The sequence below is a fragment of the Camelus bactrianus genome, chromosome 7, assembly GCF_048773025.1.
Source record: "Camelus bactrianus isolate YW-2024 breed Bactrian camel chromosome 7, ASM4877302v1, whole genome shotgun sequence".
Classification (NCBI taxonomy): Eukaryota; Metazoa; Chordata; class Mammalia; order Artiodactyla; family Camelidae; genus Camelus; species Camelus bactrianus.
Window position 1 is genome coordinate 66,095,785 of NC_133545.1, and position 17,702 is coordinate 66,113,486.

Genomic DNA, 17,702 nt, shown 5'->3' on the forward strand with positions numbered 1-17,702 from the left:
CCCCATAAACTGGGTGGCTTATAAACAACAGAAATCTACTTCTCACAGTTCTGGAGATGGAAATCCAAGATTAAGATGCCTGCAGATTTAGTGTCTGGTGATGGTCCCTTTCCTGGTTCACAGACAGCAGTCTTCTTCTGTGTCCTAACATGACTGAAGGAGTAAGGGAGCTCTCTGGGGTTTCTTTTTAAGGGCACTAATCCCATTCATGAGGGCTCTGTCCTCACACCTAATCACCTGTCCAAACCCACATTCTAATACTATCATACTAGAGATTAGGTTTCAACATACAAATCTGGGGAACACAAACATTCAGTCAATAGTAGCAGCTTTATAGCCCCCAAAGGAAACAAATGTCCTTCAATGAGTAGTTTTGGAAACAAAACAAAACAAAAATGATAGTGCATCCATACCATAGAATATTCTTAGCAATGAAAAAGGAAATATTGATACACAGAAACACTTGGATAGATCCTAGGGGAATTATGCTGAGTGAAAAAAAATTCAATTCCAACAGCCTACATACTAATCTGACTTACTCAGTACTCTTCATAATTGCATTACAAAATTCTAGTAACAGAAAACAGATTAGCGCTTGCTTGGGTTAGTGAAGGGGTAGAGACAGAGGGCAAGGCTGGGAAGAAGGTGGGTACGGATATAAAAGAGCAGCACAAGGGATCCTTGTAGTGAAGAAACTGTTCTGTATCTTGACTATGGTGGTGAATACATGAACCTACACATGTGATAAAGCTGCACAGAACTAAACACACACCCACACACTACTGAGTACATGTACATTTGAATGAAATCAGTGGATCGTATTCTCAATTTCACAGATGTGATACTGTACTACAGCTTTGTGAGATGCTGCCAATGGGGCAACCTGAGTGAAAGGTTCATGCAGCTCTCTGTATCACTTATTAAATTGCATGTGAACCTATAATTATTTCAAAATTAAAAGTTAAATTTTAAAAAGGTGGTAGCCAGAGAAATTTCTTAAAATGTGATAAGCATTGAGGGAAAAGTACAGAACATGAGGGAACACTAAGCAGAATAACCTTGTGTGCATTTTTGTACTACTTAAGTATATCTTCAGGGTAAATTTCTACACGTGTGATTACTGGACTAGAAAATAAAAGCATATATAGGATTGTGTTAACTCTTCATTAATTTAGGGAAAACTCACAAAGTATTTATTTCCATTTCTTTCCATTTACTTTTCTGACTCTTAAGAATGGTTATAGCTTTCCTCATAAAGGAAACAATTTAACAAGAAATGTGCAGTGTCTAAATATTTTATATTCTCTGCCATGATTTACATTGTTTTACCCCTAACTAATAGACTCTCTCATTGGTTACTTGTAATATATGTGAAGGCTACTGATTTCTGTCTGATCATTTTATATCCTGCTATTTCTCAGGACTACTTTTATCTAAGTTAGTAGTATTATTTCTCTGTGTTTCCTAGGTTGATGGTATGAGTTGCAAAATCCAACTCTCATATCCCTAGAAGTTTCTTCTTTAAATGCATTAGCTAATATCCCCAGTATATGTTACATAGTGGTGGACACAATGGCTATCTTAGTATTTCCCCACTAAGTAAGATGCTGGCTTTAGGACAAAGACATACACACACCTATACACATGTTCATGTAAAAGAAATATTATTCATTTATTTTTTCTTGAATGTTTTTATCACACAAGTGTTGAATTCTGTCCAAGGCTTTTCTGGCATCTGTGGAAGATAACCTTTCTGTCTTAGATCTATTAATATGACGTATTAAATATGATGTATCATATTAATGGATTTCCCAGTATTGAATCAACTTTACATTCCTGGATTAAATCTATCTAGTTATGGTGCATCATTTCTTTCTGTGTTGCTAGATTCTATTCATTAATGTATTGCTTAGAACTTTTATATCAGTATCTGTAAGTGATATAGGTCTATAATTTTTTAATTTTTTCATACTGTATTTATCAGATTATACTTATTCCCTATATTTTTGTGTATTTGTGTGTTCTCCCCTTTGTGATTGAGTTAGCTAGATCTCTAATTTGTTAATTTTAAAAAAGGCTTTTTGATTTATTAAGTAGATTTTTTTCTATTAATTTGTGATTTTATCATTATTTTCTTTACTTTGTTGTTCTTTTCCTAGTTTTTTGGGCTGGGAATCATTTTTAATAATAAAAGTAAATAAATACGATAAAATTTTGACTATTGTTTTAAGAAAATCTCACAAAATCTGCTACGAAGAGTTTTCACTGCCATTTTTTTTTAGAAATTCACAATTTTAGCTTATATTTCTCTTTTACCGAAGAGTTGTTTACTAGGTTTATTTATTCCCAGGTGAAAGCCTCTTTGATTAAAAAAAAAGAGTATCAATAATTTTTATGGTTCTTTTGCATTGTGATCAGAGTACTGTCTGTGATACTTCTACTTTATGAATTTACTGTTTTCATTATGAGCTAATGTATGATCACTTTAGTGACTGTTTCATCTGCATTTAAGAAAGCATATTATCATAAATGGGCAGAAGACTTAAACATTTCTCCAGTGAAGACATACAAATGTCCAATAGGCACATGAAAAAATGCTCAATATTGCTAATCATCAGAGAAATGCAAATTGAAACTACAAGGAAGTATCACCTCACACCAGTCAGAATGGCCATCACTGAAAATTCAGTCTACAGGTGATAAATGCCAGAGAGGGTGTGGAGAAAAGGGAATACTCCTACACTTTTGGTGGGAATGTAATTTGGTGCAGCCATTAGTGGAAAACATTACAGAGATTCCTTAAAAAGCTAAAAATAGACTTACCATATGACCCAGCAATCCCACTCCTGGGCAAATACCTGGAGAAAACTGTAATTCAAAAAGATATATGCACCCAATGTTCACAGCAGCACTATTTACAATAGCCAAGACATGGAAGCAATGTAAATGTCCAACAGATGACTGCATAAAGAAGTTGTGGTACATATACACAGTAGAATACTACTCAGCCATAAAAAAGAATGAGATAATGCTATCTGCAGCAACATGGATGGACCTGGAGACTGTCATACTAAGTGAAGTAAGCCAGACAGAGAAAGAAAAATACCACATGATACCATTTATATGTGGACTCAAAAAAAAATGCCACAAATGAACTTACTTACAGAACAGAAACAAACTCATAGACAGAGAAAACAAACTTATGGTTACCAGGGGGGGCAAAGGGGTGGGGAGGGAAAAACTGGGAGTTTGGGATTTGCAGACACTAACTACTATATATAAAATAGATAAACAAGGTCCTACTGTAGAGCACAGGGAACTATATTCAATACTTTGTAATAAGCTATGATGAAAAACAATATGAAAAGGAATACATATGTAACTGAAACACTATGCTGTACACCAGAAAGTAACATAACATTGTAAATCAACTTCAATTTTAAAAAAATTACTTCAATTAAAAAACAGAAACAGAATAATGAATATTATCTATTAAATAGAATAAAGTTCCATATACCCATTAGAGCTACCCTGCTGACTATGCTCCTTAGGTCTTACATGCCCTCACTTATTTTCTGACCATTTGATTTTATACTGAGAATAGTATGTCATGTCTCCTATAAAGGTAGATGCTTTTATGTGGTGTATAATCCTGTTACATGTTAATTGTGGCTTTTAGCACTGAAACCTGTCCTTCTTTGTGATGCTTAGTGTGTTTTTGTTACTCTTATTTGTCTGATATCAGGCTTGCAATCTCTGCTCTCTCAGTGTTTCCATTTGCCTGGTATACTTTTTGTCTTTCTCTTTATATTTTAGCTATTCTGAATAACTTATAATCCTGTTATAATTATTAAGTGTTTACTATATTTCCTATGTTTCTCTCTCTCTATATGTTTTCTTTGCCATTTTATTTTGTCAATTTTTCCTGGTGTTCTCTCAACATTTTGATGTTGTTCTATTTGCTATGTTTCTTTTTCTACATGATGGCAAGTTTACTTCTGTTTTAATTACGTTACTTACCAAGGTTTGTAGTTTTTTCCTAGTTGCTACCGACGTAAAACTAGAGAGGTATAATGCTAGTGTCTCATTCTCTTCCTCTTGTAAGCTATTTGATCATTTTGCCTAGAAGCCCAGAATGTGTTTCCTTTATTGTTAACGTCTAATAAATTTAGTAGGATATGTCTTGGAGTTGATAATTACAGGTTAATTTTATCTGGCATTAGGTTAGCCTTATCAATTTGTACACTAGGTCTTTTATGTCCACATACTTTTCTTGGGTTACAGATTTCAGTATCAGTTCTGCTCCACTGTTTGTCTTCTTCGGTGACTACACTGATAAATAAGGTCAGTCTTCTTGGTTTGACTTCCAATTCAACCACTTCTTAACTCATTTTACTTCTTTCTTTATCTTGTTTTCATTCTCTTGGTTGTTTTACTGCTTTTCTTCAATATCCTATATTAAGTTTTCATTCAAATCTAGTTTTCTTTAGAGACATAATTTTTTCTCCTTTTTCAGTTTTATTAGGTAGAATTATTACAGTTTGACTGCATAGACACATTACATTGCATGTAAATACATATATACAGTTTACTGCACATTTTTTGTTTACATATATGTACTAATTATTGTTTCTAAGAACAGACTAGATGTTTAGCTTTTTAAACTTAATAGTTATCAAAGCCAACTACAAAATAAGAATCAACAGAATGCGGTAGAGACATTATAATTTAATATTTACTTCTGATATGATTAGCTTTTTCTTTCATTTTTTTCTAGAGTTTAATTGTGTCACTTCATTTCTTCCTGTTTCTTAAACATTTCTGTTTTTAGTTTTTGATTTTGGATTTAAAATGCTTTTATTTTATCTCAAAATGCTTGTTTGAGAATGTTTAATAAAATTATATTGGTTGTGTTACAGTTTTTTCATGCCTCCCTATTATTTTTCTGGGGGAAGTTTCCATCAACTGAATAGTTTTTCTCAATTGATATGATTTTTTTTTAACAGCAATTCTGTTCATAGTTTTTGCTCCTCAGGAGGAGAGAACTGGATGATGTGGGTGGTTTATGAAATTTTTAATTCAGGAGAATTCTCCTGTTATCCATGTACCAAAGTATGGTTTCCTTGTTGTATGGCTTTTATGGGGGGACACTGTAGATGGAAAGAATGTGTGTCTTCAAACTTAGAAAAAAATCTTCTTTTGTTTTACACAATCCTAAATATACTATATCCCTTTTTGTTGTTGGATTTAACTTGGTGAATTTTTGGACTAAGGTTTACTCTTTTTTTGGATCCTTTTATTAAGTATTTGGGTATGGGTATGGAAATTCATACCCAAATTTAATCTTGAATTATTAAAGCCAATACTTAAAATATATGTATAGACTTTGTTTTTTTAGGGTAGTTAGGTTCACAAAGAAATGGAGCACAAAGGTACAGAGATTTTCCATAGATCCCCTACCCGAGACATGCATAGTTTCCCTTATTATCAACATGCCCTGCAAGAGTGGTATATCTGTTACAATGCATGAATCTACATGAACACGTCATTATCACCCAGTGTCCATAGTTTATATTAGGGTTCACTCTTAATGCTGTACATTCTATGAGTTGTATAAACATATAATGGCATGTATCCACCATTTCAGTATCATATAGAGTAGTTTCACTGCCCTAAAACTTCTGTATGCTCAACCTATTCATTCCTCCCTCTTCCTCTATACATTAGTTATTATAGTATAAAAATATTCATTATTAATTTTGTCCTATTGATACTAAAATGCCCATAATTTAAATTAGATTAAAACCCTAAATAAATGTGCCTTTTATATGAAGTCATTACAAATAAATCCATAGTATGCATTAGTTTTTTAAAATATACATATTCTAAATATGACAACCAGTTTACTCATTTCCATTTACATTAGATACTCTAATATGTTATCTTTATTATCCACATCATCAAAAACAGATTAATCTGTAGTTAATACACACTATTTACTAAGCTACTAAAATAGACTAAGGCCCTTTGAGAATATTTCAACAACCATCTTAAAAGAAGCAGAAAATTCAGCTTTGTCTTTATCAGGTGAAAATATGGGTAAGATATGCTACCCTCAGGAAGCTTCCATCTCAGTGGGGAGTTACAGACAAGAATCGCAATATAATGTAGGGCAACATGACAGAGTGCCTGGGATAGGGTAGATACAGAAATGGGGTGGTTATTTTAAAGTACAACAGTCAATGAAAACTACCTTACAGATCTGATACTTGGACAGAGACTTGATAGAGGTTACCAAGCAAAGACCTTAAGAAAGTAGTTTCAGGGCAGTGGGGAAAGCAAGTGTAAAGAGAGCTGAAGCAGAAACCAGCTTGAAGGAAGAGTTAGGAGGTCAGTTTGCTGTGGTGTAGGGAACAAACAGAAGAGTGGTATGAAACAAGGCAGATGCTGGTAAGGACAAGATCATGTAGGAGGCCATGATAAGCAGTTTCGATTCTATCCTGATTGTTATTGAAAGTGATTAGAGAATTTTAAGTGGGGGCATAATATTTTCTGATTTATGTTTTCAAAGATCACTGATCAGTATACGGAGAATGGACTGTGAGGAGGAGGCAAGAATGAGAGATGAAAATAGTCCACCCAAGAGGCGTTGTCCAGGTGGCTTAGACTAGGGCTGCAGTAATGGGGATGAGGAATCAATGCATACTGCCTCCATGTGCTGTATGGGAAGCTGACAGGACTTGCTAATAAACTGACTTCCAGTCACAAGGGGAAAAAGTAGCATCTAGGATGGTAACTACTATGGTGTTATTTATTGTAATGGAGAAGACAGAGGAAATTGGAGGCATAGAGGAATACAGTCCATCCAAGGTAAGGACTTCTCTGCCTTTCCCTAGCCCTCACACACACCAGCAGATGTAGAACTGGGCAGAGAAGAGAGAAAAAATGTGAGCACCAGATCATACCAGCACCACTTGTCCAATCCAAAATGCTAGAGTCACAGATCTAGCAGATCATACCAGCACCACTTGTCCAATCCAAAATGCTAGAGTCACAGATCTAGCCTATACTCGGGGGGAGGAAGGAAAAGAACTTTGAACCAACTACGCTATTGAAGCTTAAAAATGAGTAGGTTGAGTCTCAGAAACTTAAATGTGATCATATAATTGAAAGTAGCCTGAAAAGTTATGAAATTGGACTATGATGTTGTTCAAGAAGATGCAACCCAATGGAGAGGGGTCACTAGAACACAGCTGAAGGCAGTAACAGGAAAAAATAAGACTCTTTCATGTTTATTCCCCAGGTTTTTCAGAATACTCAGAAAATAAAGCACCAAAAGTGACTTCAGAATGAGGAAGTGATCAGCTGGTTCAAAAGGTGCTGAGAAGTTCAACAGGATGAAGACAGAGGACTGACTTCAGCAACAGGCCACTGATTGATCGCCTCGATAAAAGTCATTTTATTTTAGCAAGTGGTAGAGATACAAAAGCCAAATTGGAGTGGGCAAAAAAGAGGAGAGGAAGTGAGGAAATACAGGTAACAATGACAGAGTATCTTTCAAGAAGGTCAGCTACAGACACATGAGGGAAAAAAATGAGAGTGGACCATTTTTAATCATAACGGCAGCTTAATTCCTAGTATGCGTCACAGAAATGCCAGTAATATTCTTCAGGGGTTCTCTGCAACCAAAGTATATATAGTGCAGGAAAACGTAATTTTTCAACAGATTTTTTTCTTACCTCCACTGATTAAATTTAATGTGTCTTGTTTTCCATCTCCTTCTTGTGACTGACCTGGATCCAGTGAAGTCTGAGAAAGGCTAACTTCAGCTGATAACTGGTCAAGACTCTGATAACTTTTTCTGTAAGACAAGAGTGAAATACTAGTTTAATTTCTTCTCACAAAAAAAAAGAATTCCTAGAAGCATTCTTAAATGATTTTCTTCAATTTACTGAATTTCTGGTTAATTTCTCCCCATTGTTCTCCCTAAACTTTATCAGGGCTGCAATATGATCTCCATTATACTTTTCTTTCTACCTTCTTTGGAAGTCTGTTTAATCTACTAAAAAAGGAAAAGAGAAAATTTGTCACACAAATTTAAATCCTTACACTAATTTTTGATGATCAAGTTAGTTAAGAAATGGCCATTATCAATTGCCAAAGGTGCAGAAAACCTCTCATCACTTAATGTAGAAACAAAACTGGCATAACTTAATGATGAGCTAGTATCTCCAAAGACCAGTACCCTGATATTTTTACAGATGGTTTCTACATAACAATAATAACAAACTAATATTATCAGTTCCTATAATTTAGAAGTTTAGAAAATGTTGGGTAGTAAAATACTCTTTGTGTTAAATCACTGTCAAGATAATTAACCTCCTTCCCTTACCTATTTGTAATTAGGAGCCCACTTTATACCAAACAAATTCATTAGAAATTATTTACAACAGAGGAAAAATTCAGTTATAAATTCAGTTATAAATGCTGAGATAGACCATGTAAACTATACTGTATTTAATCAAATTATTTTCCTGTGCCTAATAGGTAGAAGGCTTGCTTTTTAAAATGAACGGCTTAAGATAAGTTTCTGACACTGTTATTTCATTATCGGAAACTTTTTAATTAGTATCATTAAATTTAAAATTATGCATAGAATATTTACAAACAACAAAATACCCAGAAGCAAAAAGGACTTAGAATTCATTTGACTCTCGAGGAAGGACTGAGAGTTTGACAGCACACGTTTACAGAATGTGAAGGGCTGTCATCCACAGAGGAAGGAAAGACCATGAAAGCATCCTAAGGTAACAGCAACACCAATACAAGATGAGCTTTTTGTGTGGACTATGGAAGTTCCTTTCAGAATATCACACTTCTAAATCCAAAGTGATCTGGGGACCTTTCTACTCTCCTCACATTTATAGGCTTTATTTACTTAACCAAATGTCAATAAACATTAAAACAGAATTTAGTAGACAACGATGTTTTGAAGCAATAATAAAAATTGTAAGCCAGAATTAAGCACCTTACTCATAAGACATTAAGAACAGTATCACACAATATCTTCTTTTCATGGAACTAACTAGTCACCATCATCTAAAAGGAATCTAATTCAGTAATGACAAAGAATGGCTTTGGTTTCCACATTCTTACCTGATTTCCAATGCGACTGGCAGGTCCATCTGACAAATTATTTTGTTGTCAAGGAGTAACTATCTGTCTATCGGAGTTCTTTAAAATATCGTATAAGTCCTACCTTAGAATTCTAGACTTATTAAAATCACACTATAAGATTTAAGTGTAGCCCACCAGATATGTCAAACTAATGAACAGTCTGTTCCTATTTCTCAGAATGGAATTCTAAAATGGCAATAGCTTAATCAAAATAAGAACCCAAGATAGTAAGAGTTATGTATTATGACTATATAAAAGTTTATAGTTTAATCTATGCCACTACATTGTTAAATATAATTTAACTTGTAGGAATTGTCATATGTCATGAGCATTTGAGACAATAAAATCCACTGCATTCGACATCTTACTATTTAAACATTTTAAAACCATTCGAATACAGACCTCTATACATAGAATCTGATACCAAATGAAGGCAAACTAAAAGGAAATTAAGCAATAGACCTGAATTCAATTCTAAGTAAGTTTTTCTTGAAGCCTACACTTTGTATCAATGACCAGAAATAATGATATGAATAATCTATTGTCACTTATTTGCCCATCAGATGTATTGAGTTCAGTAATAACTTAACATGATCTGGTAGTCACTGGACAACAGTGTGTGATCCACAGAAGGAGACATTATCCACATGCAGAAAGTAAAAACAAATAGATGCGCACTGTATACATAGAGGCACTTGGCTGTGCATGGAAAAAGAGATAGACCATTCTTTTTATTCTTGGTTTGATTTTCATAGAAGTATGTTTAAGGAACAAAATAAGCATTTGCTACAGCAAAATGTCTATAAACTTAATTTCCTAAAATTAATGGAAGGATGCAAGGGAGCTTGAGGGGGATACACGTGAGTCAGGTTAATGCAAAAACTTAACTATCTATAAAAGACTCCTACAGTCTCAGTGCTTGAGGAAGTTCTTCTTTAAAAAGATTAGAAAAACACATGGGAAGAAGAACCTCTAATGCATCTGAAGTGATTATATCGAATGCATCAGAAGTCAGTAAGAAAAATTAGCCTAAATAGTAGATAATGAAAGGCCTGTAAAAGCTTGTAATTCTTAATAATTTTATAAATTACAGCCAAATTGGGAGACAATGATAAATTTAGAAAACTAAAAAACCTTAAGTAGAAAAGATGAATATGGTGACAATGAATTTGATCTTTTGGGACGGGAATGATGGGTTAGGCAATAATCTAAAAAGGTTAAGAAACAGATAATCTAATAAGATTATATAACAAATATCTAACAAGCTCATGTGACCTAGATTTTACATATATACATTAAAACAGAACTTATTTTAGAAACAAAAAAGTAATCGATTGCTCTATGTGTGTCTTAGGGAACGTGTTTTATATATTTATTCATTGTTGAGCTCTTATAGCAAGCCTGTAATAACTTAAAAATTTTTAACATGATATTCTTATGTTTGAAGTAAAGGGAAAGATACAACAAAATCCAGCATAACTAATGTTTCCAGGTCTAAATAATCAAGAAATAAACTGGAAATTATATTTTTAAAGTTTTATAATCAGTGTCGTAAATAAATTTAAGATCTACTGTGAAAAGGATCCTTCCACGATCAGGTGACCACAGCCAAGTTATCTAACGGCTCATTTTAAGAAATGTCAACAAATCCATGAAATTCACTGGATCAAACAGCACACCTTCTTTCTTCTCAAAGCCAACTGGGAAAATAAATTTGCAGAGCCCAGAGAGAGAAATAACTCTGGACATCCCGTACTCTTAAGCAGCAAATTATAACAACTCTCATTATGGGGTCAGTTTCTTTTTCCATATTATCAAGAGAGCTAATGTTCCCTACTAAACAGGTTTTGGCTACCTCCTCTGTAACATGGAGTTTCTCATAAATGTTTCTTGAACTTAATGTAAGATATTGATCCAATGAAGAAGAATTAGTGATCAAGTTAGTTCAAGAGCTTTGGCTTATATTATAAATTCGAGGAGAGTAGAAACTAGATCCTGATAAAAAGTTATGATCTGTTTCAAAGATGATTTATACCTCACTATCCTGTTCTGAAAATCCAAAGTTTCCATTTTTACATGAAGAAGTTGCTACTGTTTATTCTGAACAACTAGGGATTTGCTGGTCATTTTAATTTTACATAAGGTTTTACAACCTCTAGGAAAGCAGAGCTTGGGCTGGTGGATGAGTGTATATTCTGAAAATATGAAAGATACAAGGTCCTTTGAGAGTATAAACAAAAAAGATTATAATATAGACTATAAACAAAGATTTTCCAGTGAGGTACCACCTTATACCAGCCAGAATGGCCATCATTCAAAAGTCCACAAACGACAAATGCTGGAGAGGCTGTGGAGAAAAGGGAACCCTCCTACACTGCTGGTGGGAATGCAGTTTGGTGCAGCCACTGTGGAAAACAGTGTGGAGATTCCTCAAAAGACTAGGAATAGACTTACCATATGACCCAGGAATCCTGCTCCTGGGCATATAACCAGAAGGAACCCTACTTCAAAAAGACACCTGCACCCCAATGTTCATAGCAGCACTATTTACAATAGCCAAGACATGGAAACAGCCTAAATGTCCATAGATAGACGACTGGATAAAGAAGAGGTGGTATATTTATACAGTGGAATACTATTCAGCCATAAAAACTGACAACATAACGCCATTTGCAGCAACATGGATGTCCCTGGAGATCTCATTCTAGCTGAAGTAAGCCAGAAAGAGAAAGAAAGATACCATATGAGATCGCTCATTTGTGGAATCTAAAAATAATAATAATAATAATAATAATAATAATAATAATAATAATAATAATAATAATAACAACAACAACAACAACAACAACAACAACAACAACAACAACATAAATACAAGACAGAAGCAGACTCATAAACATAGAATACAAACTTGTGGTTGCCAGGGGGGAGGGGAGTGAGAAGGGACAGACTGGGAGTTCGAAATTTGTAGATACTGACAGGCATATGTAGAATAGATAAACAAGATCATACTGTATAGCACAGAGAAATATATACAAGATCTTGTGGTAGCTCACAGCGAAAAAGAATGAGACAATGAATATATGTATGTTCATGTATAACTGAAAAATTGTGCTCTACACTGGAAATTGACACAACATTGTAAACTGACTAGAACTCAATAAAAAAGAAGTTTAAAATAAATAAATAAAGATTTTCCAGGAAGTGATTGGGTTCCAGGAACTTATTACCTCATATGACTTATGATTCTGTTTAAATAGGCATTACCGCCAGTATTTCATGTGCAGAAAGAACAGGTAAGAAAAGGAAGTGGTGCTTAGTGCTACACAGCAAGGAAGCAGCAGATACCTCTAAGTCCTGACTTTAAACTCTAGTCCCAGGGATCTCAGTACTACTTCCTAGCTTCATAATTTCTGTTCAGGGATATCAGTTTGGCAATAGGGCCATCAAAAAGCAATGTCAACATCTGAGGTCAAGTCAGATTAAAGGATGATGCTGGGAAGGAATGGGTGCCTCTTCTTTAACTAATGGAGTAACTGAGTCAAGAGGTATAAAATTTGGATCCATGCTAAACAGACAAGCAGGCAGTTACACTGCATTCTTTTCTGAAACCATAATTATTTTTGTTGCTGCTGTAAGACTCTGTAACAACCAGTCACTATTACTATATGCAAAGGTAAATTAGAAATAAATCTTCCCCTTAGACTTCCTCACTGGTTCTTCAGTAGCTCTACAGGCAGGTAGGGGTACATGCAAGTCCTTTGGCTAAAATATATTACCTCCCACCATCTAAAGTGACAATGTAAATATTGCAATAAAAAGGCATAGTTATTAGTCTTTTAACTTGTCAGGACATAATATTTTTGCAGTTAAAAAAGCAGGAGCATTTCATGTATAGATAAGTGTACCAAGTATTGCTAAAAATTAAGTTTTTCAACTATAAATTAGAAATACAAACAAACTAATCTTCTTCCATTAATGAAATATGCCAAAGAAAGATACAAATTGTATACCAGCAAATAAGATATATTCCAGTTATTTATAACTTTCCTAAGGGCATAAAAGGACTTGATTCCAATCCATGAAAGAGTCAGTCAACTCTCTGAATCATATTAAGCAGCGTGGTATAGTAGATAGTAAAGAGAGTTCCACTAATTTATTCTGTAATTTAATGTCTGGCTACTTAATACCTAGTGAAAGGCACCCTAAGAAGCACAGAAAGAAGTGTGTTGCTCTACCAGTGAAAGTTAAAACAAGGGCTCTAAAAGAAAAGCAGGGAAAAACACAAAAAGAGGGAGAGAAAGGAGGGAGAAGAGAAGGGAGGAGAGGATGGAGAGGAAAGGAGGACAGGGAGAGAGAGAAGGGAAGACAGAGGATGGAAGGGGAGGGAGGGAGGGAGCATGATCAAAAATTTACCTGCAGACAGACAGGAAAATAAAGACATTGAAACAAATTACCAAGATGGGAAAGTGGCTAAAAGTGAAAAGAAGTTAACACAATTTACAAGTTCCAAAATTAAGATTACCTAAAGATAGTCAAAGATTTTGCAGCTCTTTCACTACTGGGAAACTGTGACTAAATGAAATAGTCCTGAACACTGGGACAAAAACAGGAAAAGGATCTTGTGGCCTTTAGGTAGAGTGATGGTATCTTCAAAGTCCTCCAAAATTAGATTTATTGAAAATGAACAAAACTCATTCAGAACCACCAAGAATAAGTAAATTTCTTTTTATCTTGTCATGAGATGGAATTTGATGTTTTCTAATAAGCATGAAAATTAGTCCTAAGGCAAATACAAACACTAACGCCAGAATTCAAAAATAGATGGCTCTAGATAAACAACAAGGACCTACTGTAGAGCACAGGGAACTACATTCAATATCTTGTAATAACCTATAACGGGAAAGAATATGAAAAACATATATATATATATAAAACTGTATAACTGAATCACTATGCCATACACCAGAAACTAACAAAACACTGTAAATCAACTATACTTCAATTAAAAAAAATAGATGGCTCATTAAATATGAGCTCACAGACTTAACTGAATGACCGGCTGAAGATTAACTTAAGTAGGTAGCTGGCGTATAATATTGCGTAAGGATTTCTCAATTTTTTTTTACTTTTCCAGGGTGCCTTATCTTCAAACATTAACACATTCCACTGCCTTAATCTAACCTTCCCAAGCCAAAATAGTCTTAAATCCTATATTTGTTCTAAGCTAAAAGTGAAGAATGAGAAACCAAAGTGGACAGCCATACGTTTTGGTACAACTAAATTTGTAAATTAGTTGGAAAAAAAGGTATCACACTTACTCATACCACTGTTTATTGTGTTTTCGGTAAAGCAACGTATCCAAGGCAACAGCATTGACATCCAGAGCTCCTGGGGAAGGCCACTGGTTGGTGAGGTGGGCAGTTAACTCTTGTCTTGATCTTAAATCATTATTCTTTAGCACAGTCCTGTGAATATTAAGATGGTGAGTGCTTTTGTCTTCACTGCTCTGCATGGCAGAGGAACCTAATGGCATCAATTTAGGCCGCCCCCAAATTCACCTTTTTAATGGTATATTAACAGACTGTGAACAGAACTACAGGTAGGCTAGTCAGGGCTAGGACTATTTTGTCTACAAATCACTACCTGTGAAATTCAGATTTCCTATCTCTTCCCCAGAGATACTGCTAAAGGACTAAGGGACTGCATTTTACATCTCAACTACAAAGCAATGGTGATATCTTAAAGTTACAGGTGATCAGATGACAGTTAAAAATATCAAAGAAAGTAAAGATTCCATGTGCGTGATTCTCTAGCTTCAAAATTCACAATCTATTGAAATAATTTAACTCAGTAAACAAAACAATTAAAATTAATAAAAATAAACTAATGCAGAAAAATGATGGAAGAAAGAAAAATCCATGAGGTTCCTATAATTGTTTTTGATAGAGGGGACCACTAATAAAGCCCCACAAATGATTAAATCAACGACAACTGCACTGAACAATATAATCCACTGGAAATATTTCAACTACAGAATTAAGCCATTACAACTCATGGTTTATTTTCGTTTTTGTAGAGCTGTTATAACAACTGCAAAAGAACTAGCTTTCTGCCACAATTTCAACTTCACAAACCAACTGATCATTCTCACAAGACTAATTCAACATTTGAACTAGTAGTTAATTTAACACAGAATTCTGTTTGTACAGCTCTTATTCTACCTCCAAAAGACCTTAAAGTTCCACCTGAGCAACCTACTTTCTGAAACAGGAGTCCACAACCTCAGTGCATCCATGTTCTGAGCCATCAGCTCCTATCAGAAAGTAACATGTGCCTGCCACTGACTTGCAGAGACAACAGTCCTGCTGTAGGTGGCAGAGTCACTGGTGGGCTAGTAAAACAACCCTGCACTAGAAAAAATCAACCTGCACACCTCTGGCTATTAACCGTGGTTCTACCGGAATAATCCTATTTTTTATATGTTTCTAGCAAGCTACATATGAATACAGATCTGACAGGATACCTGTGTGCATTTAAAACTATTTGCTTCATTATGTCCATAAAGAAACAGTATCTGATGTAAACAGTAGACTGTCTCTCAGAGTGGAATACTAGAGGTGAAACAGGCAGCAGTCGACGATGAAGTATCCCATTAAGATATTCCTCTAGGCTAGGTCCAAAGATTCCATTTCAGTGGGAAAGGAATGAAAATTTTTTAAAGGACTTTTAAGGGACTTTATCATTGGTTTTTATGAAAACAACAAAGAGCAATTAGAAAACTTCTAAGACTGACAAAAAATCGTATAAAGCAGAGATGCAGATTACTACAGAGAACCTATTATAAATAAACTATCATTATTTTGGGTTCTCTTGCTAGATTTTTCTTTCACATATTCCCTCTTTAGGGGTTCTAGTGCATGTCACTGGAGAGCTCAATTCCAGTGTCGTAAGTGGCCTACAAGAAATAGTCAGAGCAGAATGCAGGAAAGGCAAACGTGCGTCTGAGGAAACAACATTGGTAGAACTCAGTTAATGATAAGTAATTGAACTATCAGTAATTATCATTAGAAATCCTAATGATACTGTATTCTCTGGGAAGCTCCGGTACTCGAACAGAACATAAGAGATTTCAGCATACTGATTAAGACCACTTTTCACCCACATTGCATCTGTTTCCCACCATTTGTGAGGAATGTGGACACACTAAATGCTGGCACTTGCCCTGCCAGAACAAGAAGGAAAGCTTCCTGGAGGATCCTGTGTAAGGAAGGCCCTCTCTCACCACTTCCGTACACCAGGCAGCAGGCAAGTGAATTAAGAGGCTGAAAACCCCATCCTTGAATTCTGAATCTTGACTGGAGTTCACTGAGAGTAATAAACAAAAGAAGCAGTTTATTCATTCCAGCAGTGAGGTCCTAACTAAAATGTACCAGCGAAGAGACATTCTTGATGTTCTGACTTCCCAACTCTCTGAAGTACCTCTTTTCAGGTCTACTTTTCCAGTCCTTTATCCATTCCATGAGTTACTGATGTCAATCTAATGAATTCCATTTGTGCTTAAGAGTTGGTTGTGGTTGCATGCAATCAGAGAATCCTATTACTTACCTTAGAACAAACAAAATATATCTAGTTAACTTCAAGATCTACTCAGTAGTAATCCAAATGATGATAATATGAAGAATGAGGATTTTTTCCTTAGCTGGCCAAACTTAAAAATAGGTTCATCTTAAACAATTAGTTATTTCATAGTGCAAAATCAGGGGCAATTAAAGGTAGAAACTACGTGATCATTAGTATTTAACTGAATAAAACTCTAACCAATGCTAACATTACTGAGCTAATCTAAAAACTGAATCATTCTATATGAGATAGATTCTACTTGACATTTCGATGACAAGTCAATTTAACATTCTCTCATTAAGGTAATAATTCTACAGAAAGATACATTAAGGTAAAATTATTTAATTTACTAAAGAAGTGGAAATAATATACCTAACTTAAAGAACTTTATTGTGGAATCTACCTCTAAATTGGTAAGACAGCTAACTTCTCCTAGATTCTCAATAGAAATTATTCAGGAACTTGGCCACAAAAGAAAAAAAATCCAATCTTTTCCTCCCCAGGTTTACTGAAGTATAATTGACAATTTAAAATTGTACACATCTAAAGTGTACAACTTGATGATTTGATATACACATACAATACGAAATAACCACTCAAGCTAATTAACATATCCAGCAACTTACATGGTTAACTTCTTGTGTGATGAGAACACTTAAGATATACCCTCTTATAAAATTTCAAGTATACAGTACACAATTGTTAACTATATATTAAATTGTTGTACATCAGATCTCCAGAATTTATTCATCTTGCAAATTGAAACTTTGTACTCCTGAACCAACATCTCCCCAAATTCCCCTCTCTCTAGGCCCTAGTAACCATTCTGTTCTCTGTTTCTACAAGTTTGACAATTTTAGAGTCCACACATAAGTAGGATCATGCAGTATTTGTCTTTCTGC

At 34.6% G+C, this 17,702-nt stretch overlaps 1 protein-coding gene across 8 annotated transcripts in view; it reads right to left on the minus strand.

Annotated features, from left to right (window-relative positions):
- RUNDC3B (RUN domain containing 3B) overlaps positions 1-17,702 on the minus strand; it is a 122,348-nt gene that overhangs the window by 11,894 nt on the left and 92,752 nt on the right. For 5 of the 8 annotated variants that reach the window (XM_074367525.1, XM_074367527.1, XM_074367526.1 and 2 more), the window contains 2 exons: positions 14,499-14,645; positions 7,740-7,861 (listed from right to left, as the gene is read on the minus strand). In XM_074367525.1, the coding sequence (XP_074223626.1) occupies positions 7,740-7,861; positions 14,499-14,645 (269 nt within the window). The remainder of the gene's footprint in view (positions 1-7,739; positions 7,862-14,498; positions 14,646-17,702) is intronic. The other 3 variants (XM_074367529.1, XM_074367530.1, XM_074367531.1) reach the window with 1 other exon arrangement.